Source organism: Equus asinus, chromosome 2 (assembly GCF_041296235.1).
Source record: "Equus asinus isolate D_3611 breed Donkey chromosome 2, EquAss-T2T_v2, whole genome shotgun sequence".
NCBI classification, from domain to species: Eukaryota; Metazoa; Chordata; class Mammalia; order Perissodactyla; family Equidae; genus Equus; species Equus asinus.
Genome location: NC_091791.1, coordinates 66,862,397 through 66,886,297, shown reverse-complemented (window position 1 = coordinate 66,886,297; position 23,901 = coordinate 66,862,397). Strand labels below are relative to the sequence as shown.

Genomic DNA, 23,901 nt, shown 5'->3' with positions numbered 1-23,901 from the left:
GCCTCCAGGAAGTGGGCAGGAAGTGCAAGTAAATGCAAAAATGGACCTACAAGTCACCAGAGACCAAGAGGAACGCACCAGGACCTCTTGGTGGAGGTTGCAAGGCTTACGAGGAGGCATTAGGATGCTGCTGCGACAACCGGGCTTGCCAGACAACACGGAGCCCTGCCCACAGAGGGATGCCCAAGCCTCCGTCTCCTAGCAGAGAACACAGTGACAGTGTCTGTGGCACGCATTCAGTGCAATGCTGAGCACCCAGGGAGGCAGGGATTATCATGATGGATCCACTTACAGAGGAGAGAGCTGAGGCCTGGAGGAGGGAAGTGACTGGTCCAAGGTCACACAGCACTTGTTGGAAACCTAGATGCCAGGCTGCCTCGAAGCTGGAGAACCGAGGGAGGCTAGCAGCCATGAAATGGCCACTCCCCTTCGGCCACCGATTTTTCTGGAATGAGATGGAACCTGACACAGGATCTCCGTGAACCTCATTTACTCCTCACAGCAACCCAGCAAACAGGCTAGGCGGGGTTGTTAATCTCCCCATTTTGCAGACTGAGGACAGAGGCTCAGGGCCACATCGCCCGGCAAGGGAGAAGCCGGGCCAAGCTTGCACCCAGGCCTTCAGAAACCCTGCTGCTTCCACCTCCTACTCACCCCTCAGCATGCAGGCCAGGCTGGAGGAGGGGCCAGCCCTGCCCCCACAGGCCCTCCCCCTGAGCATAGGTGGGTTGGTCCTGAGGTGCACCTGAGGGACACCACTCATCTTGCAATCAGTAGGGCTCCAGTCTCTCCTTCCAATCCAAGCAGCTCCCTGCTGCCTGATAACCTCCTAAAACACTGCTCTGTCCCTGCCCCTCCTCCCTCGCCTGTAGGATGTGTCCCCTCCTAACCCTGCCTGCCTTCTGGGGTCCTGTGCCTCCTTGGAGACTTGGCTGCAGTGGTTACTCCCCTGGATACATGGGCCCTGGCTCAGCTCCCTGTTCCCCAGGCATGCACACTCCCTTCCTTTGTTCACACCATTCATCCCCCTCCTCCTTGCCTGGTCCTAGCTAAAGCCCCTCCAGCTTCAACAGCACCCTTAAATGGCCCCTCCTCCAGGAGGCCCTCCCTGACCACTCTAGCACATTCTCCTCTCTCACTTGTTCTAAGTTCTCCTTGAAACCTCTCAGCTGATGCCTCTGGCACTTTCAGTATGTATCTTTCCTATTGTGCCCAGTAGCCGAGACTTAGTTTCCAACTTAGACTGTGACCTGCCTTGAAGTCAGGCACTCAGGAGTTTTGTTCGGCCATCCTTCCACTCGAAAAATTTTGCCTTAGCCTGTGCCCCTATAACCCCCCCTTCCCTAACTCCCCTGCCGTGTGCCAGGCGATATAGGACACAAGGCCCTGGCCTTTTAGAAGGAGCTCAAGTCCAGAAATGGGAATAAATGGGCAGTTACCACCCAGCATGGAGTGGGCTTTTAAAGGGGAAGCAGGAGGCTGTGGGAATGCTGCCCAGTCCGGATTCTTGTTCTCCATCGGGAGCCCTCGCCCTGCCAAGCACAGGGCCCTGCCCTGAGGAGGCACTCCAGTGGCGCCCTGAAATTGCAGCAGTGTTGAATCTGTCAGGTTTCAAGACAAAGGGGGTGTGAGTAGGGCAGTGGTAGAAGCAGGGTGGGAGAATGTTGGCGTCTGAGGTTGGAGCCTCTACCAGCAGACAGGCAGGAACAAGTGCTGGAACCTGAGTGACAAGAAAGGACCCCCTGGCCTGGGGGAAGCCAATCTACCTTGAGCAACAGGGCTGAGCCCGACTGGCAGGGCTTGGCAGGGCAGTGTGGCCCCAGGCATACATCCCTGGTCCTCTCAAATCAGGTGCCCCACAAGCCTCAGCTCCCGAAATGTATGTCAGCCTTGTGGGTGGGCGCTTTTGTGTTTTCTATTTTTCTGAGCAGGCCGCTCCAGACAGACCGGTGATAGGAAATGCCCCACTGCACACTGCTGGCTCTTGGCCTAGCGGGTCCTGGCCACTGTCTGAAACTCTGAACATCTCGACGAGTGGTTTCATTGTTCTTGCATCCTGAAGCCTTCTCTGGAGAAGGGCATGGGTTTCTAGAGAAAGAAAGAAATGGGATTCTACATCCCAGTGTGGGGGCCTCTGACCACATGCCCACCTCCAGCTCCCTGTCACCTCAGCTTGTGTCCCTACCCTGCACCCTGGGAGGGGACAGAAGGTCCTTCTCTGGTTGCAAGCACAAGTGAGCAACCCACCCTGACCCTATCTCCTTTCAAAACCTCTTCCAAGCTGGAGCTCTCTGTGAGTCTGGAGCAATCTGGCCACAGCCATTGCTGTGGGGGTGGGGGGATGCTCTAGGCCCTCAGCGGTGATGAGGACAAACCCTGCAGCGCCAGTGCCCCATGGTGCCGTCAGCAACTTCCCTCCCTACTGCTTCAGGGGCATCAGAGAAAACCAAGCATCCTGGGCACTGGGCCTGGGTGTCCCGGCCCCTCCTGAGCTTGTTTTCCCATCAGTAAAATGGAGTGGCTCAACTCGATGATGGCGAGCAGTCTCCCAGGTCCCCACTTCCATTCTAACCGACCATGCCTGAAGAAACAGCGGCCAGAAATAGGGCCAGAGTCCAGAGCAGCGAGTGATGTTCAGAAGGCAGGATGGGGAAGAGGTGGGGTTGTCAATGGCTGCAGAAGCCTTAAAAGCTGGTAAAAAGCTTAATCCTGCATAATGACTTACAAAGTGACAAGTAAAATAGATTTACCATGACAGCCTGAAAGGAGAGTCACAGAAATAAAATTATACTCAGGCTCATCCTGTCTCTGCAACCTGTTCCCTCCCTTCTGAAACCCAGGAACTCATGTGCACTCAGAGGGACCCATGCACATGGAGAAAAGGGAGCAGGTGGCGGGGAATGGGGGACAGGGACAAAGGAGTGTGCAGATCTGGCCCCTGTCCTGGGAAGGGCCAGCTAGTCTCCCATTCCAGGTGCAGCCCGTAGGCTCACAGGAGCCCTCCAGACCTGGGGTCTATGCCCATCTGCAGATGAAGACACACCCGGCCGACATGCCCTGCAGGGGATTCCACCCCAAGTGCCCGCAGGCCCACCACCCTCTATTTCTACTGACTCCTGTCTCATCCAACATCACAGTCCAAGGGTTCCTAGGCCCTGGGTTTTCAGGGCCCAGGGAGAGGGGTCCACGGCCTCCCTGGAAATAAGGCTGGGACTCCAACAGCACTAGGCAAAAAACAGGCAAGAGAAAATCAGAAAAGACAAGAAGCATCCTCAGCCAAGTTCATCTTAGAGAAAGAAAGTGAGCGGATCCTCCCACCTGTGGTGCCGGGTTCACGGATGACATCTCAATTTCTCTGTCAATGCTGTGGCCCTCACTCTGTGCTTACAAAGTACCATGGCATACATTTTCCTCCACTGAAGCAGGCCCATTTGCCTCCAGCTGTGTGGGGGGGAGAATGACCCAACAGGCCAATGTTCCAGCCAGAGACCACAGAGATGTTCTCCTCAGTGGCAGTGAACTCTGCCAGCTGCTCCAAGCTCCGCGGCCTCTTGTCCACCTCCCACGGTGAGGTGCTGGCCCACGCACTGCCCGGGCTCTCCAGTCAGAGGCAGCGGCTGGCAACCATGCCTGTACAGTTACTCATTTGCACCAATAGGTATGGATTTAAAAAGAAAAGTTGAGAAAGGGCCATACGTAGGGAGAAAGACATCAGATTCCCCTTAGTAGCTGTGGCACTTGAAGCAACTTCACCCCTCTAAGCTCAGGCTTTGTCGTGGGTAAAATGGGGATAACACCATCCACTTCTGAGGGTTGTTGCGGCAATCTCGAGACTCCAAAGAATCGTGCCTGGTGCACAATGGGTATTCCCAAGGATATGACCTTTGCCTCAGGTGAGTGTGGACCGAAATGCATTTGCAGTGGGAACAGCTAAATAAAAACTCTGATGTCAGTCCCTGCTTACCAGACTCACCTGCTCATGGCCCGCCCACCCTTCTCAGGTCCCGAGGAGCTACCCACACTGAGGTAGAGGAAAGACCGTCAGGGATGGGAGGGCTAGCAGTCAGGCTGATCTGGGGACCCCCAAGACTCCTGCAGCCTCTGTTCTGCTTCTGGCACAGATCTGAGAGGCCAAGTCCCAGGCAAGGTCTGCGGAGACTCTCAAGTGTCCCACCCTGTCACCCTCTGGCTGACACCTGGCAACTCCCAGCTCAGCGAAATGCTGTCCTGTGCCTCTAACTGATATGGCCCAGGATGTGCCTAGGCAGGCCTGAACATCATGTTTACCCAACAGAAGGGTGGCCCTCCCCCCGCCCTCCCCCAGCACTGTGGCAAGCTGCAGACCATTTGCCCGCAGACTCGCCTGGTGTGTAGGCCGTGCATACATACGAGGCTCCAGCCCCTGGCCTTGCCCTGGGAGTCTTGCCTAAGAGGCCCTGCAGCCTGGCCAGGCTGCTGCTGAGCCAATTCTCCTAGGAAGGCAAGTGAGGAGGGCAGCAACGTGGGCACAGCTGACTTCTAGGCAGCCTCAGACCCTAGCAGCTTTGGCAAGCAACCCGGGCCAGGAGGAGCTCCTGGGAGCCCAGCCCAGCCCAGCCACTACCCTGGGTCTCAGTGGAGAGGGGGTGGGCAAAAGAAGGGGCTAAGGGGCAACTGTGACTCTGGGACAAAAGTTATTGAAGGCTTTCTCAAGCAAAGTGTGCAAGTCACTTCCAAGGCACTCACCTAGAATGAAAATATATATACGTATTTCCAAACCACAAAACCTACCTGCTCTGTGTAAAGTGCAGCCATCACCTATTCATTCACCTATTCAGCAAGCATTTTGGAATGTTTGCCAGATGCCAAGCATGGTGCTGGGTGTCAGGGAGTCAGAGCCTGCCTGTGGCTGGGCACCCTAAAGTTAGCTGTGATACTGCCAGATGAGGGCTGCAACAGTGTCAGAAAACAGTGCCGGGGGAACTGGGGCAAAGGTGGGGGACCTATCCGCTTGATCTGGCTGGTGCACAAGAGCAAGCCAAGACTTGAGCAGGGCTTTGCAGGATGCCCAGGAGCTCACCAGACAGACAGAATGGAGAACAGAATGTACAAAGCACACAGAAGTGGAAGTTCAGCTGGAGCCAGAGAATGAAGGACCCTGAGTGCCAGGCTGTTGGTGGTGGGGAGGCATGAAGGAGTTTTAAGTAGGGTGGAGGAGGTAAGAGGGCAGAGGCACCTTTTACTAAGGTCACACTGGTGGTCCAACAGAGGGAGACTAGGAGAAGGCAAGCTGGAGGTAGACACCTGAGGGAGAAGGCTGCTGCCTGGGAGTGGAGAGGAGGGATGGCTTCAGAAACATTCGGAAGGCAGAGTCTAGAGGCGTCAGTTCTCTGAGTAGTACTCCCACAGGACAGGTTCTGGGGACCATAGGGGGGACATGGAAACCCAATGTCATAGGTTGCAGGCCTGGAGAGGAGTCAAGGGTGACTCCCAAGTTTCAGCTGGGGAGGTGGGCCGGTGGCAGTCCCACTCCTAGTCCTTACAGTGGCTTTCCAAGAATTAGAACAAGGCTCCCCTTCCTCAAAACACTTGACCACCATCCACCAGAAACTTACTTAATAAACGTATAATCTATGGGGGCTACAGTGTGAGTGCCCCCAAGGTGTGGAATGCGCAACATGCACTCTCACACACGGCAGTTCTAGCAGACACACTGCCACTGAGTGAGCACTGAGAAGATGGAAGATCGGAGGCTGGGGTTCAGGAAGGAAGAAAAGGCAGATAAAATCTAATACAAAAAGGTAAAAACACAACAAAGCAAAGAACACCCAAAGCAGAGTGTTCACTAAGCCCCCTGCCTTTTTAGCGTGAGAAATCTGAATAAAATAAGAGGTGGAATTATTTACTATATGGAATCCAGAAGAGAAAAGTAGCTGCTCAAACAAGGTAAATAAATAAAATACAAAAATGCAAGTATGAAAGCACCAGATTCGAAAGATGGGAACTGGCCAAAAGCATAAAAAACCAGTTCTGGTCTTAGAGCTGACTAAAAAGTTGATTTTTTTTTTCAAAAGGTCCTATGAACTGAGCAAAACTCTAACAAGTAAACACAGCAGAGCGAAACCCATGTGCTGAGAAAACTGGGCTTTCTCGCCAACAGAACTCTCCGGATGGCTACAGGTTTCCATTCCTTCCCTCAGCTGTCTAAGCTTTCCTGAACACTGTCTCTGCTCCAGGCTGTCTGGGGGTACAGAAAATAAGACCCAGGCTTGGGCCCTCACGGATGGGCCAGTCCAGTGGGGAAGGTCACAGAGGGGGACACCTGAGAGGCCCCACAGGAGGAGGTAATGACAAAACTGAGGCCTGTGGGTAAGGAGGGGCTGGGAGACTCACTCTGCCACCATCCACACGATGACGCCAAAGCCTTGTGGGCAGAGGGCTAGGCCCTGCTGAACAGAAGTGAGAACACTGTGAGTGGAGGTGAGACAGACAATAGTCCATCTTGGGGGACGAGTGTAAGGAGCCTTGCTGAGCCTGGAGGTAACAATGCACAAACAGGCTTCCACCGGAGAGTCCCAACTAGAAGGGGCCCCAGTGCACAGATGGGAAACCCAGGGCAGAGAGAGCGGGGGCCTTGACCAGGTCAGAAAGCTGATCCGTGGTCAAGAGGGGATGTGGATCCCCTGGTCCTGGCCACGGCCCCTTCCAGTGCCCAGTGCTGCCGTGAGGGTGATTCAGCCAACAATAGACACACCAGCAGCGGTGACAGGCAGAGAAAGCATATCCAGATGGCCACACGGGTCCCTGGCCACCAGGAACCACTTAGAAACAAAGGAGGAAGTACTTCTCTGACACAGCACCAGACTCTGATTCTTAAAAGGCTCTTTTGGGCTTTGTTTCCCGAAACAGATGTTTACAGGGGCATCCTTCTGGCTGAGGCCTGTGCTCGCCTCCAGCTGGCAATCGTAACAAGTGTTTTTATTGGGTAGAAACTGCCTTCCTCAGCCTCCCCTCCTGGCAGCCCTGGGAGCACTTTTACAGATGAGCAAGCAGCCCAGAGAGCATCAGAGCCTTCATCCCAGGGCACTCTCCTGCTGGGCCTGATGGGTAAGGCCACCCCACCCTGAGCACCAGGCAGGAGGCGGGCTGTGGTGTTACCAGGCTGAAGCCTCTGCACACATTGAGCCCAATGGCAGGTTGGAACTTGGCTCAGGGTCTGGCCCCTGCTGGGCATCTTGGACCCTTGGCCTCACCAGTCTGAGCCCTGTGTGGCTGGTGTGGAGCCCTGGGAACCGCCCCGTCCAGGCGCTGTAGGACTGTAGAGGGTGCCAGTAGCCAGGCTGCGGTTTTCTGCTCTGCTAAGTCCTGGCTTCTGAGCACTGAATTGGAGAGAAAAGAGACACGGCGAGAAGGCATTGCCCACTCACTCAGCCCCACTGCTGTGGGCAGCCTCCGGGGCTGCCCTGGACTGCAGCCCAGCCCCTCTGCTCGGCACCAGAATGCTGAGCAGGGAGCATCCTGCGGAGGCACAGCCCACCCAACAAACACTGGCTCCGGCCACCTTCAAGGTGATGGAAGGAGACCCAGGGGCCCTCACAGGTTCAGACCAGAGTGAGCCAACCCGGCTTCTCCCCTCAACCCACCTTCCTGCTCCCCCTGTGCCACCCTGCGAAGCAGGACTTCCCTCTTTGTGCTTCTACAAGTCACAAGAATCCCAGTTTAGTTATCAAGGGCAGAGCAGCTGCTGAAACTCTGGGATTCTGGAGTTGCCTGAGTCAGGCAAGCATCTTCTTGGAGGAGAGAGATGAACAAAATGGGAAAGTTGAGGCATAAAGAGTGCAAAAGGCCTGCCTGTGGTTATGTGGCAGGATTGGAGGCCCAGAGATATGGAACGTTAGAGAGGAAATCACCTTAGAGAGCCAAGCAATCCCAATGCCCCCATATCAGTGACAGGTAAACTGAGGTCCAGGGATGGGAAAGGACCTGCCTAAGGTGACTGAAGCAATAAGAATCCTAGAATGGTCATCCTGGGTTGATCTCGTGGGGCCAAGATAAAGCTGTTCTCTGTGACCCCAACTTCAAAAGTTAGGGAAGTTGCAACACTTCCTTGTTTCCATAGTAACTAGCTACTGCTCCAGGAATACACTGAAATGCTTTTGTTCCCTCCTCTATGCCGGCCCTGGGCCAGGCTGTGAGGACACAGAGCGGAAAGAGGGGGTGTGAAGAGAGGCACTGACCAAGCCTCAGTTCCGGTAGATTCCAGGCAATGTAGTGAGGGAGAGGAACAGGAGGAAGAATCCCCAGTGGCTGAGAGTGTCAGGGAAGGGAGTTCAGAGGTGGCAGCTTTCGAACTGCGCTCTGAGGAATACACAGGAGTTCACCAGATAGAATTGTGGGGGTGGAGGAACTGACATAGGCAAAGGTCCTGGGGCTTGATGGTGACAACATGTTGGAAAAAGACTGTGCATAGAGCAGAGGGTACGAAAATGTAGGAGATGAATGGGAGAGAATCATGATGCAGACCAAATGCACAATGGCAATTATAAGTGGAGACTAGGGTTTGAAGAACATTTCAGCAAGCCTCTATCTGTCCAACTGTTAAATGGGTACCTTATGACAGAATAGCTTATAGCTACACGGGGGATGGCAGGCATAACAGGAAAAGTGCTTGGACCCACAGGCCTTGGAGACCTGGGCCAGCTCTCCAGCCCCAATCCCTCAGTCTGCTTTGTGGAGGTGGGCAGGCACTCCCAATGGGCTTCTGGGCATAACCTTGGTCGACCTTCAAAATACATTCAGGATCTGACCTTGTCTTCCTACCTCCATTGGCCACTCTGATCTATGCCACCAGCATCTTCATCTGGGTTCCTGTAAAAGCCACCCAGCAGGCTCCTTGTTTTCATGCTTATCCCCTGTGATCTATTCTCAGCTCACTAGCCAGGGGGATCTTCTTAAAGGGCACTTGAGGTAGTCTCGGTCTTGTAATTAAAATCCTCCAACGGCTTCCGAATCACTGAGCATGAAGTCAGAAGCTCTTCCTGTGCTCCATAAGACCCTCTGTGACCTAGTCCCTGGCTACCTTGCTAACTTCCTCTCCTATCTCCCTCCCTCTCTCACTCGAACCAGTCACACTGACCTCCCTGCCTTTCTTAGGGTATGCCAAGCATGCTCCTTCCACAAGGCCTTTGCACATGCTGTGCCCTCTGCCGGAAGTGCTCTTTTCCCAAATGTTCACAGGGTTTACTCCCTGACCTCCCTGAGGTATCTGCTCAAATGCAGCCTCTTCAAAGAAGCCTTCCCTGGTCACCCCATCTAAAGAAGCCCAATCCCCTACCCATCTCCCTATATCACCTCATCCTGATTTAATTTTCTTCAAAACACTCCTCATAACTCAGCATGACATCATACATTAAGTTGTTGACTGTCTCACCTATGAAAATGGGAGCAGGGCCTCTGGCAAAGTTCATCTCTGTATACTCAGGGCCTGGAGCAGCGCCCGGTACATAATAGTTGCTCAACAAAACTGATGACTGAATAAGTAACCCATCCTTATTGGGGAGCTGGGCAACAGGAGGCACAAAAGAATCTCAGGCCTTGCTCTCCCAGAGGCAGACACTGAGGGCTCCAGACCAGCCAGGAAACCCGGTTCTCAGCTTGGCACAACGATCCTTCAGCAGGAAATGTGCTGCCCTTCCAGGGCACCTCCCCTCCCCAGACCTGGAAGGGAAGCAAAGCCTCGACTGACGGCATGAAAGAGCCCTAAAGGAAAGACAGCGGGTGCTACTCATTACCAGCATCCCTATCCCATGCACACTAAGCCTGGGCAGCACAAGGAAGCAGCCCCGGGAGCAAGGATGGAAGGAGGCCAGGCTGGCGAGGGCAAGAGGAGCTAGTCTGTTGCTGGTTCTGCACCTAGCCAGCTTCTTTCCCTCTCTGGGCCTCAGTTTCCTAATCTGGGAAATGGGGATGAGAAGGGGATGAGATGCCAGCCCTGGTGGTCCAGTGGTTAAGATTTGGTGCTCTCACCGTCACTGCCTGGGATCGCCTCTGGGTCAGGGAACCACACCACCCCTCTGTCAGTTGTCATGCTGTGGCAGCTGCCTGTTGCTGTGATGCTGAAAGCTATGCCACTGGGACTTCAAATATCAGCAGGCTCACCCACGGTGGACAGGTTTCAGCAGAGTTTCCAGACTAACATAGACTAGGAAGAAGGACCCGGCCACCCACTTCCGAAAAAATTGGCCACAAAAAGCCCTACGAATAGCAGTGGAGCATTGTCTGATACAACACAAAAAGATAAGAGGATGGTGCGGAAAGACGGGGCAGGGTTCTGCTCTGCTGTCCACAGGGCCGCTAGGAGTCAGAACTGACTCAAAACAACAACACAACAAGAGGATGAGATGCGCTGGTTGCCCACGTCCCTGCTGCTCCGAGAATCCGGGCATCTTTGGGTCTCCAGAGCCCAGGCAGGTGTCACATCAGGTTGAAACTAAGGCCACAAATTCAAGCCATGGTCCCAGGCCAGGTTAACATCCTGCAATCAGCTAGGCCAGACACCTGTGCAAGGGGTCTCCAGTGGGCTCCTGAAGACCCTGTTTCCACCCAAGGTGACAGCTGGCAGGGTGCAGGGCAGCCATGTCAGTGCAGGAAGTGAAGGGGGGGTGGGGGCGCCTGTTATAGGGCGGCAGCCCCAGATGGGGGCCCAGGCTGGGGGAGCTAGCTGTCACATAGAGACCCCAGGGAACACTTGCCTGTCCCCAGGCCCCACAGTTCTGGTAAGCACAGCCAGAGGCGTACAGCCCAGGAGCTCTGTGAGATGAGGATGCTAAGTCCCAGGAGAGCCAGGTGCCATTTCACCACAGACATAGAGGGGCCTCTCCCTGTGTCTCACTCCAGCAAAGGGTTTTTGTCAAGGGACAAGGAAGGGCTGGGCACTGGCTGATGGTCAGGACACCTAGCTTTTAGCTCCAGCTCTGCCATGGACTTCCCCTTTGACCTTGGGGAGGCCTCCGTCCCCTCTGGGGTCAGACTCAGCAACTAAATAAGAGGGTTGGCCTGGATGATCTCCAAGGCCTTTCTGTGCTGATATTATCATCACTGTACATGGTAATAAAACATCACACTCCCTGATGCTGTGACACTGTACAGCATGCAAAGTGCTGGCCCTCCCCTCTGACTCTTACAACAGCCCTGGGGATATTGTCCATAGGAGGCAGTTCCAGAAGTTCTCACTCCAAATGCAGTGCTCTTTGCAGACACCCCAAGTCTCTGGGGCCTCAGGACACTTAGGTAGGATGTTCCCAGCCAGAGCAGCAGGGAGCAGAACTGGGCAGAGAAGGGCTTGGCAAGGAGGCCGGTGGAGGCAGACAGGGAGGGAGTGCTACTCACAGCCTGACTATCCTCCCAGCCAGGGGCCCCGGTTCCCACGGGAGGTGAGCATGCTAGGAGAGGCCAGGAAGACAGACAGGCTTCTTGAACCATCTGGCATGTCTGACCCTGCTTTAAAAGCAGGTACCAGGCCACTTTCTTCCCCTCAGACCCCTGTTGGGGACTCCCCGGCCTACTTCCATGTCTTGTGACCTAGGTTAGACTGTTTCCAGGTCAGGCATGAGGTCTCCAAGCTGCTCAGGCTCCTACCAGAGGCAGATATAATGAGCGGATAGAAGAAGGCCACCTCCTCCAGGAAGCCCACTCTGCCCACTCCAGCCTTAGACTCAGCCTAGATGGCAGTCCCTGAGGATACATCCCTCATAGCAAGTATGGAAGGGAGTGCCCGAGAACCAAATTCACCATATTCTATATTGTCGTGAGATGAGAACTAGGGGGAGGTACACTTCCAGGCTCCATATAAGGTGAAACTTCATAGACGGAGGGAGCTACTGGGAGGCAGGGAGCAGCCTGTCCCTGGGCACATGCAAGCCCTCACCGGAAGGTGCTCTGTGGGAATGCTACAGAATAGGCAGAAGTCATCTGTATAACAGGCATCAGATGACGTGGCTGCCAAGCTCCCTTGTTGTCTTGAGAATCAAAGGTCCCATGAATACCCTTGGGGGGGTGATCTGGCTGGCCCAGGCACCTCTAGGGAGCTGGCTAGGAAGGAAGCCGTTCACAAGGCAGAAAGCTCTGAGAATTCTGGGGCCCACAAGGATTCCAACCCCTAAACTAACTCCACTCCTTCTGCCTAAAGGGATCACCTCTGCAGACGAAGCACAAACAAAAATGAAGGCATCAACCTGGGCTGGGATGAGAGGAATCAGAAAGCCATCCTTTTGCAGGAAATTAATCAATACCGAGCCACAGTCCCATCAGCAAATGCCAGGCAAGAACTTGCCCCTGAGATGTCCTCTCTTTTCCCAGGATTGGAAGCACAAGGGGCTCCTGGACCTCAATGGGGCCAAAACAAACTGGGCAGGAAGGCTGAGGGCCAAGGAGTCCCCTGACCCACCCCCGGCCAGCCACCAAGCACACTCTTCTGAATCCCAGAAAGTCAGGGACATGAGGACCGTGAGCTAGGGAGGCAAAGTGACTCATCAGGGTCACAGAGTGGGCCTGCCAGCATGGGAACCCAGCTCAGGCCCCGAGCTCTCCCCAGGGCCCTGCAGCATGACCCCCAGCTAAGGGCTCACAACTAATCTACACCAGCAAGACATTCTGAAGACACAGAGTGCTCCTCTGTGTGTAAATGCCAGTGGGCCCCACGGCCCCTGAAGAGGAAACATTAACCCAGGAAGCGAGCGAGCCAGCCAGCCAGCAGGATAACTGGCAGTGAAGCCAGCAGGGTTGAAAGTGGCCTCCTGACCCAGAGGAGGTAAGCCCTAAACCAGTCCTTCCCGGCCTCCCTAGAAGAGAGAATGGTCGGATCATTCCTCCCTTTCCCCTAATCCCTAGCTCTTTCCAGGGACGTTGAATCCAAGGCCCTGGTACACCTACCTCATAGAGGATGAGACTGAATGGTTTCAGTAGTGAGGTCAGTGGCACAGGAGGCTATACCCTGGAGGCACTCAGTCCTGTGCCAGGTCTTGTGTGCCAGGGGCCTACCACTGTTAGCGACCTTGGTCAGGTCCCTTCCCCTCCCTTGGCCTCAGTTTCCTCCCCAGTACAATGTCAAGCCAGATTTGAAGCAGGGGTTATAAACACAGATGCCCCCATGGCTAGGGAAGTGACACAAATGAATAGGAATGAAAATGTTTGTGGGCAGGAGGTGGGCAAAGACAGTCCAACAGTTCTGTTCCACTCAAGGGCCAGGGAAATTTTAGACCCTTGGGTGAAGGCCATGGTTCCTACACTGCTTTCAGGTGTCCAAATCGATTTTAGGATCCGAATAAAGCCGTGAACCATCTCTCCAGAAAAATACATGCTTGCAAAGATGTATATACAGGGTCAGGGGCTCACAGCCCCTGCAGGCTGCCTTCAATTGAGGCCCTTCCTGCTCTGTCAGCTGGCAAGTCTTTGAGGCCCATCGCTAGGGACATGGCAGAGGTCCCACCCCTCTGCCAAGCTGGCCTTGCTTTGGGGACTGCCCAACCACAAACAGATTTGTGGTCTGGTAACAGAAACAGAAAAGGAGGCCAGGAAAAGCGACAGAGACCTACAGGCTTGGGAAGGGGAGAAGACAGGACTGCCAAGAAAGGAGGCTGGGGGGATTTCTGCCTACATGGAAGCTGTCCTTGTCCTCCCCACCTTGAGCAGTCCCCCTGGGAGATCATTCTTAGCATCCTCTGGACTGAGCCATAGATGCCAGACCTGGAAGGGATCCTCTAGCCTGGCATTTCCCAAGATGTTCTACTGATATCTTCAATAGTTATGTTGCATAAAAAAGGGAGGTGGGAGGAGTGTCCTGTAGTTTGGGAATCTGGGTGAGGCAAAGGGTTGGCAGTTTCCCAGGAGAGGGAAGGTATGCTCTGTTGTCCTTCTTTTTGCGGACTAGTGTTTCCAAGAACCCACTTTGGGAAATGATGTCTCAGCTCATGATTTTCAGATGAGGAAACTGAGGCTTAGAGCAGTCTGTGATGGGCCTAAGGTCCCACAGTCAGTGACTGTTCATGGGGACTCTGCACAATAGCTTACAGGTGACAAGGCCCAGTCCCTCCACACTCTCCTCTCCACGTGGGAAGAGCCTGAGAAGGAGGGACTGTTATCACCGGCCTCAGTTTACAGGGAGGAGACGGCTCTCAGGGAGGACCCAGACGCAAATCTCCGCCTTGGACACTTCTCCAAGTGGGACAGCCTTCGCCAGTAGGGTGGACTAAAAGGCACTTTTAATTTATCTTGCGGGGGCCTCTCAAAGATGATCCGCCAGCCCTTCCTGCTACAAAAGGGAGACTGTGGATACTTGCAGGGGGCTGAGGGTCAGGAAGCCTGCATCCCAGGCCCAGTCCTGATGTACCCCGTTACCTTGGGCAACCCACTGACCTGAATCTCCTCATCTGTAAGTTGGAGGTAACACAATGCCAACAGCTGCCCCCAGCATCCTGGGAGTATTGCTCATGACAGCGACTGAGCACCTACTATGTGCCGGGCACTGTATGCGTTCTACTTTCTTAACCTACTGAGATGGCAATCAGTTATTTTTAAACTCTAGGTAAGCCTGTTTTGCAGATGTGGAAACCAAAGTTGGAGAAGTTAAACATAACTCGCCCCAAGTCATGGAGACCTTAAAGGGTGGAACTGAGAATTGACCCCAGGCAGTCTAAGGAGAGCCTAAAACAAATTAGTTGCCCAAGAAATGCTGGCTATTGTGATATTTACGGTAGACTTCAGTAACTTGTTCTAAAGACATAAGCGACAGCAGGAGCAACAAAGTGTGACATCAATAGAAAATTGCACCCCTCCCTAACCAGACCACTCAGGACCACTGGGTGACACCTCTAGTACAGAGGAGCCTTCTTGCTGTGACCTGTGGCCAGTCCCTTCAACGCTCTGGGCTCTGGGTTTCTCCACTTACAAAACAAGAAGGCTGGAGGGAGACCCTTGAAGGGCCCTTCCCATTTGCAAATGCCAAGTAAGGGTTTCAGGATCTTTCCCCAAAGGTCTCTATGCCTCATTTGTCCCTCAGCCAGACTGAGGCCTGGCCGGAGCCATGCGCCAGGTTCCTCAGCTTTGGCCAAGGTCTACCAGGGGGCAGGGTGGGAGTCTGGGTGAGAACCTGTGGAGTGGGCAAGGTCCTGGCACCTGGCATCTTCTCCTGTGTCCTGTCCTGAGCCTGCGGGCTCTTCCTCATGTGCTCTCACCTGGGCCTGATGCAGGTGACTCCCAGGGCAGAGAGTTCCCTCCCTGCTTCTCCATCCACAGAGGAAGTGAGAGCAGGAACAAGACGGGGCCATCAGCCCAGCAAAGAACAAAAGTCAGCACGTGGAAGGCTGAAGGCAGTGGGGCGGGGGCGGTGGAGGAGGCCGCCCGTCTTCTTGGGCTAAACAGACTGGGCAGATGGGAAACCTGGCACCCTCCCTGCACAGTTTCTGTTTTATTTCCCTCAAATCTTGCAATGCAACCAACCTACTATGTATCTTTCAAGAAATATGCTGCTGGGTTGAAGCTCTTATGCTCATCCTACCCCAGCTGCGTAGGACCTGGGGTACCGCTGAAAATGCCCCATCGTTATTCCCCACTCTGAGAGCTCAGAAACGAACCCTGGCCTCCCCAGGTTCAGCTGGCCCTTCCAAGTCAAAGATGGACCAGTATTTATTTATGAGCTCTGAAGGGTGGCTAACAGGGCTGCGCCTGGCCAACAGTACACACTCAATAAATGTTTAATGAACTAATGGGCTGGAGAGACGGGGTTGCAGGCCTGGCTCTGTCACTAATTCGCTGCTGCCCTTGGATACATCCAATCGTTTCTTTCCATTCTTGGGTTTCCTGGGCTAGAAAAGGAATAGTCAGACCAGGTAACCCCGATGGCCCCCCATTTCTATACTACATGCTTAGGGGTGCAAACACAGGGAATTTCTGGAGTTGAAGGAGGTTTCAAACATCTCTCCCGCTGCTCCAGAGCACAGGAGGACAGGATGTGACTGCTGGGGGGACCTCCTGGGTAGGGGTTCTGAAGGCGCCACATTCCCCACCCCCCACAAGCGCCAACCTCTGTGGGTGGATGACTGGAGGGTTGGGAATGAGAATAGGCGTAGGGCAGGAGAAAAGATAGGGAGTGGGTGCTATCTCCATTTAAGTTAGATGCCAAAAAATAATTTTGGAAGAGCCATTGAAAGGACAAAGAGATTGTACTTTAACACCCTCCCCCCATCAGAGCAGCTTTGCCATTTCCTGGCAAAGCAATAATCTGCATTGAATTAGACCCTCCAAGAAATCAGGAATCTGGGAAAGTCTGGTGGGGGAGGAGGGAGAAAGCCCTCACGTCTGAGAGCCCTGGGAGAGGCAGGCCTGAGTCCTCAGCAGAAACTCTGGCCAGCAGAGGTGACAGCATACGTGTGAAGAACACAGGCGTGTGTGTGAGAGAGAGAGGATAGGGAATGCCAACTAGGGAATAGGCTTCAGGACAAATGACACCCCCCAGCCCCTATCTCTGGGGGAGGACCTCTCTGGAGGGTTCTCTAGCCCCTGGGCAATTCCAGACCTGCCCTGAAGTCTCCAGGGACAAAGAACACAAAGTCAGACCCAAGTCCCAGACACCTTGCCACTACCAGCCATCGCAAGTCCCTGCTCCTCTGCAGGCCTCAGTTTCGCCAACTGTATAGTGAAGGGTTTGAGCCAGATGATCTCTAAGGGCTCTGCCTGCTCTGACAGTCTGCAATGATAAGATTTTACGGAAAAGTAGAACACTTCCCATCACTCAGGCCCCCATCCCAGAGACCTGGGAAGGGAGTCCCCAGTCCCCAGCCGGCTGTCTAAGCCAGGGCTGGGCAGAGTGAAGTCCCCACACCGTCTGTCCTCAACAGCCCGCCACGGCTGAAACCTTCAAGTGGTTACAATTACAGCTGGGCTAACAGGATTAGGGGAGCATTGAAATCTAAGAAATCTAATTAGCTCAGACACCCCAGCCTCCCCCAGCACAATCCAGCAGTAACCCCAGCAGCTAGGTCTGACAGGAGGGGCCGGGGGCCCTCTTGGGCTACAGTCGTTACCTGTGCAGGTGTGCCAGGCTGGGCCAGGCTTCCTGGGGAGGTGCCAGCTCAGCCTGCAACCTGCTCTGGACCCCAGCAGCTGTAGCCTTGTCCTGGGGTGGCACTCAGATGGGCTCCAGAAAGTCAGGCGCAGGGGTGTGCACAGCAGGCAGGCTATGTCCAGGCAGAAGGAACCCAACGGCCCTCACAGGGCGGCCACCCCACACGGCCTGAGGACTGACTCAGCCAGAGGCGGGGCAGGTTGAGTCAACGTCTGTATCTATAGAAACAGCCCAGGGAAGAGCCTTGGCCTGCACAGGGACCTGAGGCCTGGAAACATCTCTGCTTCCTGCTCCAGGACCAGGGATGGGGCTGAAGCCCCATGCACAGGCACATGTGCCCCAGGCAGTCATGGCAGGATTTGGGGCTCAGAGCACACTCTGGCTGTAAGACACTGACCCAAAAGAAAGAGACATAGCTGCTGGGGGTGTGGGCATATGCTGCCAGACGTGGGGTCAGGGACCAGGTGAGGCCTATCTGTGACCCTTCCTGGGCACAGCTCTTCCTCCTTAACCTCAGTCCCCCATCCCCCATTCTCGGACTTCACACCAACTTTTGCACCTGTGTCCCTGCCTGGTTGGTGGTCTCAGAAGGCAGCAGCACACAGTGTTGGCATCTGTAAGGCCTAGGGTTGAGTCCTGGCTTAGCTACGTGTCATTTTACCTCTCTGAATCTCAGTTTTCCTCTCTGTTAATGGGGGTAATTCCAAATGGTAGCTAGCTTCCACTGCTGTTACGGGGGTTAAACAGAGTTGGAAGAGTGCTTCTAATCCACCAAGTGCCATATGAAGGCAAGGGGCTGGGGTCATCACTGTCTTCGTGCACCCCGGGGCAGGCAGCCAGCCGGTGGTGGTGGTGGTTAGTTAGTTATTTGGACTGATCCTCCTGCCCTTACTGGTCTGGAAGCTCCTACAGAACAGGAACTGTCTTATACATTCTGGCATCTCTCACAGGCCACTGTCCTCACACTGTAGACTCCCAGGAAAGCTCTGTGGCACCAATTCTGGGCCCCTGACCTGACCCCACCCCCATTATGAATCTCCTTTCTTCTCTTCATATCCCATCTAGGAGAGAAGGTGCCAAGAAGCACACCTGGCCCACAAACACAGATGACAGTGAGCCCCTCAGGCAGACCCTGCCCACTCCCCACAGATCACTCCCAGTAAGGGCTGGAAGCAGCCACTTGAACAGTGTCCCCCCACCCCACATTGGTTGGCCTGCCTGGGCACTGGTCTTGAATCTGTGAACATTTAGGAAAGAATGAGTCTGTGGTCTAAAGGACACCCAGCACCTCAAGCCCAGAGTGAGGGTCAGGGGGGTTGATTTCCCGAAAGTATGCCATGCAGCAGAGTCTTAGCTGCCCAGTGAAGGAAGAGGCTGCCCATAGGTGGTGAGTGCCCCGTCATGGGGGCATGCAAGCCAAGGCTGAACGATAAGCTGCTAGGGAGGTAGGCTTGTATGGGAGAGCAGCTTCTAGACCTCCAATCGAACCCCTTTGTGCTCCATCCATTCTGCACCCAGAGCCTACCAAGCCTTCAAGGGACACATGCCCAAGGCTCCAGTGACAACATCTGCCTCATCCTCACAGTAACTAATTGGGATGGGAAGAGTTCTGCCCTTAACCCATTTTACAGATAAGGAGACCGAGGCCCAGCAAAGTGAAGCTACTGGCCCAAAGGAGCCAGCCAGCTGAAGCCTCCTGACACCTATCCCCCATCTCCTCAGGTAATGGGAAGACTCGCATAATTATCTTATGTTTCTGGACTCCTCCCTCAGATCCTGTGCCTGGGACTGGTTTTCTCAGCCTCCCCTCATCCTCCCCGAGGGCAGGGTCCAACATCAGAATCACCCCTGGTGCTTACAGCCCAGGCAGACTCTGCCTTTCCCCGTCCTCAGGGGCTCTAGGGACAAAGAGCTCCCCTCGGAGGGTGTGGACAGAGGCCCCTGTGTCCTGCTGAGAGGTCAGAGCAGTCACCAGGCAAGGCTGCAGCAGGATTCAGAGTAATCAGAGCAGCGCTGACTTTGCTGTCCACACAAAACCGAAAGAACCTCATAAAGATGAGGTGGCGATAGGAGCCTGCAAGGGCCCTCGGGAACAGTTATGAATGAAAATGTAGGGGACCTAGTCACAACACGGCAGGACCTGCTTCCTGGTTCTGTGACAGAGTGCCCAGAGAAGCTTCCAGAAATTAACTTGTTGGTGCCCAAATTTCTTACACCAATGTCTCACCCTGAGGCTGGGGTCACAGCCACTGTTGGGCCCTGGCCAAGGCCAGAGAACTCAATATCTGAGGCTTTACACACAGATACTCCTGTGACAAAACTTTCAGGACACAGCAGCCTCAAAGTGTCTTCCTTCCTTATCCGCCCCCCATCTCTGTCAATCAGGAAAAAAGTGAAGTCTGCAACTCTTCTCAGTTAGGTCCTTTCCTCTGCAATTTTCCAGGATGGAGTCAAAGATGGACACCTGTCCTATGTCAGGACACAATCTGGGGGCCAGGGATGGCTATAATGTTGTGTTACTGTTGCTAGGGAGGATGTGTGTGAGAGAAACCATGGTTCTGTGGCCAAACCGTACACTCTCTGGACCTTTCTTCACTTTGCTCCTGCCTGTGTAAGGAACAAGTATCCTCCTCCCCTTTTTCATTAGGAGGAAAAAGGGACATTTTGTCCCCACAAAGAAGCCAGCCACCCTTTCTGCATACACAGGGCTAGTTATCAAAGTTTCCTATAAGTCCAGCAATTTCTTTTTCCTGACTCTTCTTTGTGAGCCATACCCTGAATGCCTCCAAAACCCAATCCAAAACCATTTAAAGCCCTTGAAAACGCCCCACCGCCCACCCCACCCCAGTCACTGCCACCAGCTCTCAGAAGTCTTCAGTTTTGAGACTTACATGTGAAAACAGCATTTCATAACCTCACGACTTGGGACAAGGAGATTCTTCTGTCCTTTGGGGAAAAACAAAACCCAACTGAAATCATAAAACTCAAAAGAAAACACCATCCCCCTCCAGATGCATTCCCTTGGTCCCAAAGTCACACGTGCTCTGTGGCAGATACGGCTTTCAATGTGTCTTTTGTTTGATGCTGGTGTTTCAACATCCTCAACTTGAAGAGAGAAAGGTCAGCACAAGGCCCGGGGCATTCACAAACCATACCATCAGGGCCAGGCAGCAGCGGGCAAGCCAGGGGCCAGGAATTCCCCCAACTCTGGACCCCTCAAAAAGCAGCCAGGACAGAGAAAGTTAGGGGCTTGCTCCGTCATCTAAACTTCCCTGATAGCTTACAAGCAACTTTGAAACTCCCGGGACCATACAAAAGCCAGTGAGGGCAAGTCGGAATTCATCAGCCAAGCTGCCTATTCCCAGCCACAGCGCCTGCCTCTTTATCTCTACCTTCAAAAAAAACAATAATAAGCAAACCCAGGCACCTCTGGGAACAGCCTCTGGCCTCCTGCCCTGCCCTATGCAACCAGGCGGTCCTCACACCCACAAAGGAGGAGGAGACGGCACTGGTTAACCCTCTGGTCTACCAGGCCCTGTTCCCAGGTTGCAGCAAAGAGACAAACTGTTGCTCAAGAAAATCCTCCAGAAAATCCTTGGCACCAGGAGGCAGCTCCCAGTGGCTCCTGCCCTGCACCAAGCCAGGGACTTCCATAGCTGGCTTCCCATTGCCCTTTTAAATCTGTGGGGTTGGGCCCTAGTCTCCCATGCTCCAGGCTGTCCTCCCAGGGGCCAAGGAAAGGCAGGGAGGAGGAAAAGGCTGGCCCAGCCGTGCCCTCACCCTGCCAGCCCAGCCGCCAGCTTCTTGGAGGACCTCTGAGAGAACATTTGTTTGGGCTGCCAAGTTAAATCTTCCTCCCTCATGTCAGGGCATTGGAAAAGCAGTCAGGGGAGAGGAGAAGGGGGAGAGTGGGAAAGGAGCAGCGGGAGGGAGAGATGGGGGAGGGAGGGAGACCAGCAGGCTCTCAGAGCCCCAGTTACTCGGGCACTGCCTGCCCAGAAAGCTTGCGGCTCCCAGGCAGGAGCTGCCGGGACTCGGGACACCCAAGCAGGGGCCGATCAGCCAGGCCTCCAGGGGCAGGCGCTGGGCGCCAGACGCCCTTGGCCTGTGCCGGGAGAAAAGCCCTCACTGTATGCCCTGCTGGCTGGGGCGAGGTGGAAAGGGAAAGCAGAGGAGGAAAAAGTTGGTGGCAGGTAGAGGGGTAGGGCAGGGCGGCTCTGCCTTCGGGCTGTCCCTGGGGATGGGTGGGGGGGCCTGGGTCGGCTGCCCTGGCGCGCTCCGGCTCGCCCGCCCTCCCGCCCGGGTTGTTTACATTCCTGGAGTGTCTTTTAAACCCGGGGTTGAGGCCGGTTCCTGGCCTTCTCCAGAGGCTCCGGGGCAGTCTCCCGTGAAAATCTGCTGGCGCACAATGGCCTCGGGAAGGCGGCCGCCCCTGGCTCGCGCCCCCGCTGCTCCCGGGCGGGGAGCCTGTCCTCCACACCGCGCCCTCTCCCCGCCCGGCTGGCTTCCTGGACAGATGTCCCCGGCGGGCGAGGGGGCGACGCGCGCCCGCTGCCCGCTCCCCAGACGCCGAGGCCGCGCTCCCCACTGTTTTTCTCCCCAGCCCAGACGCCAGCAATGTGAAACAGGCTTCCAGAGCCCGCCCCCACCCCAGTTCCAGTCCCGGCCAGGCCCCCCAATCTCCGCCGGGCCCGGCCTCCCACTTCCCCGGGGCCGCCGTCGCCGGAGACGGAAAGGAAGAAAGAACACGGGGAAATTACTTTCGTATTTGCAACCCGCGCGCGCGCACACACGCACATCTTCCCTCTGGGCTCCCCTCCTGGCCGGGGCAGCCCGGCCCAGGGGTTGGCCTTAAAGCCCCTCCGGCTTTTAAAGACCTACAGGAAGCCCCTACACACACCCCTTCGTGTTCCCCGTTGGTACCGTGCGCCGCGTCTCCCCGGGCAAGTCACACACAAACAACTTAAGCGCGCGCCCATCTCCCATTTACGAAAGTGTATGTTTTCCTTGGAAATTCAGATGCACAACTTAACAACACCACCCCTTGCCACCCCGAAATCTGGCGCCTTCCCTGGTGGTTCTCGTACACACAGGCGCACAACTTCGCGTCTCCCCGAAGGAGGTGAGAGAGACCGAGGTAGTCCTTCCCTGGTCCCTCCCTCCTTCTCTCCCCGAATCTCGGTCTTGCCTGGCCCCCGGGTGTTCGGAACGAGGGCTGGAGGCGCGCCGGCAGGAGGCGGGCACCAGTTCCGCGCGCGCACAACCGCACTCACGCCCCGCACACCCGACTAGCCTTCATCCTCGCGCGCAGCCCAAGCCGGCTCCGCGCAGCCTGGCGTTCGCCGGTCGCTTGGGCCTCTGTCCCCTGCCGCCAAGAGGAGCGCAGCGGAGCCCGGCCGCCCGCCGCTAGCCCGGCTCACCTGGCCCCCGCGGACCCTTAAAGGGAAAAACCTCAGCACCCAGCGCCCCACGCTCGCACCTCAAGAGTCCACGGGAGCGGGAGGAAGGGCCGGGGCCAGCGGGCGCCTGCGTCTGGCCCTAAACTTACCGAGCGCTGCGAGAGCCGCTGCCGCCGCTGGAGGACGCGCCGCTGCCACTGCCGCCGCCGCCACTGCCGGGCAGGGCCGGCTCGGGCCGGGAGGAGCGCTGCGAGGTCGCCGAGATCGGCTCCGCTCCGGCTCCGGCTGCGCGCCGACCGGGGCTAGGGTCACTGAGCTGCGCCGGCGCTGCTCGTTCGCTCGGCCGCCCGGTCGCTGCTCGCCCTCTCGCCGCCCGGTCGCTCGCTCTCCCGGGCGCCCGCCGCCGCTCGCTTTTTTAATGTCCACAGACAGTGAAAAGGAACTCGGCGTTAGGGGGTGAGTAAGTGAATCAACTCGCCCGGAGCCGAGCAAGTTGAAGTGTCAGATTACATTGGCTATTCTATTTCCAAAGGGCCCCGCGCCGCCGGCCGCCCTCAAAAGCCGGCGCGGAGCTACGGACGGAGCGGAGCGCCGCGCCGCAGCCGCCAGCGCTTGGCTCGGCTCGACTCGCGCTCCCTCTGCGCTCTGGCTATTCTCGCCTTCTTTCTTTTTTGCCTCTTTCCCTCCCTCACCCTTCCTTTTCCTTCTTTTGCACTCTCTTTTCTCCGCTCCTCGATCTTGACCCTCTCCAAGCGTCTCCTCTCTATGGCTCTGACGGACTTCGCGCGTCAAATGCCTCCCTCACCCCCCGCCATTCATCTCTCTCTTTTCTCTCCCCCTCCCTCCTTTTACTCCCTGACCGCCCCCCCACCCCGCCCCCGTCCTCCCGCGCAAGTTTAGAGTAGAAGAATAAATGCTGAGCCTAGGAAGGGACCACATTGGAAAGGGGGCTAAATTACCCGGCTCACCGGAGTGCCCCCTTCGCTCACAGGCCCTGACTAGTGTGCACTCGGGGCCGCTAACGCTGTCAGGTACCTGAATTGGGGGTGAGCCAGTTGCTAACAAGATCGCCAAAGCCCTCCTCTTGCAGGCGGCTTTGGAGTTACTCTCCAAGCCCGGGGACTGGCCAGTGGAGCAAGCAGAGGACTGCTCCCCGCCTCCCCGCCCGGACAAGGGCGATACTGAGGAAGGCTGGATCGCGGTCCCTCGGTGGCTGGGAAGGAGCCGCGCGCACAGTCTGTTCCCGGCACCCTGCGCGGTCCGGAGGCGCGTGGATTCCTCGAGGCCCTTCGGAGAGCGCCCTGGGCACAAGGCGCGCGGGCGTGGCGGGGGCGGTGGGACCCGGGCCCAGCCCCTAGTCCCGGGCTGAGCACTGCCCCAGGGGCCGCGGCGAGCGAGGGCACT

The 23,901-nt window shown here is 55.8% G+C and overlaps 1 protein-coding gene across 9 annotated transcripts in view; it reads right to left on the bottom strand.

The window, feature by feature from the left end:
- The window catches only part of ZMIZ1 (zinc finger MIZ-type containing 1), a 237,553-nt gene extending 214,406 nt beyond the window's left edge, over nucleotides 1-23,147 (bottom strand). For 5 of the 9 annotated variants that reach the window (XM_014837155.3, XM_070491280.1, XM_070491257.1 and 2 more), the window contains exon 1: nucleotides 22,647-23,147. Coding sequence is in view for 1 of the 9 variants with exons in the window: in XM_070491195.1 (XP_070347296.1) it covers nucleotides 19,990-20,009 (20 nt within the window). In the remaining 8 variants the exon portion in view is untranslated. The other 4 variants (XM_014837138.3, XM_014837147.3, XM_070491195.1 and 1 more) reach the window with 3 other exon arrangements.
- Between the last annotated feature and the right edge of the window lie 754 nt (nucleotides 23,148-23,901).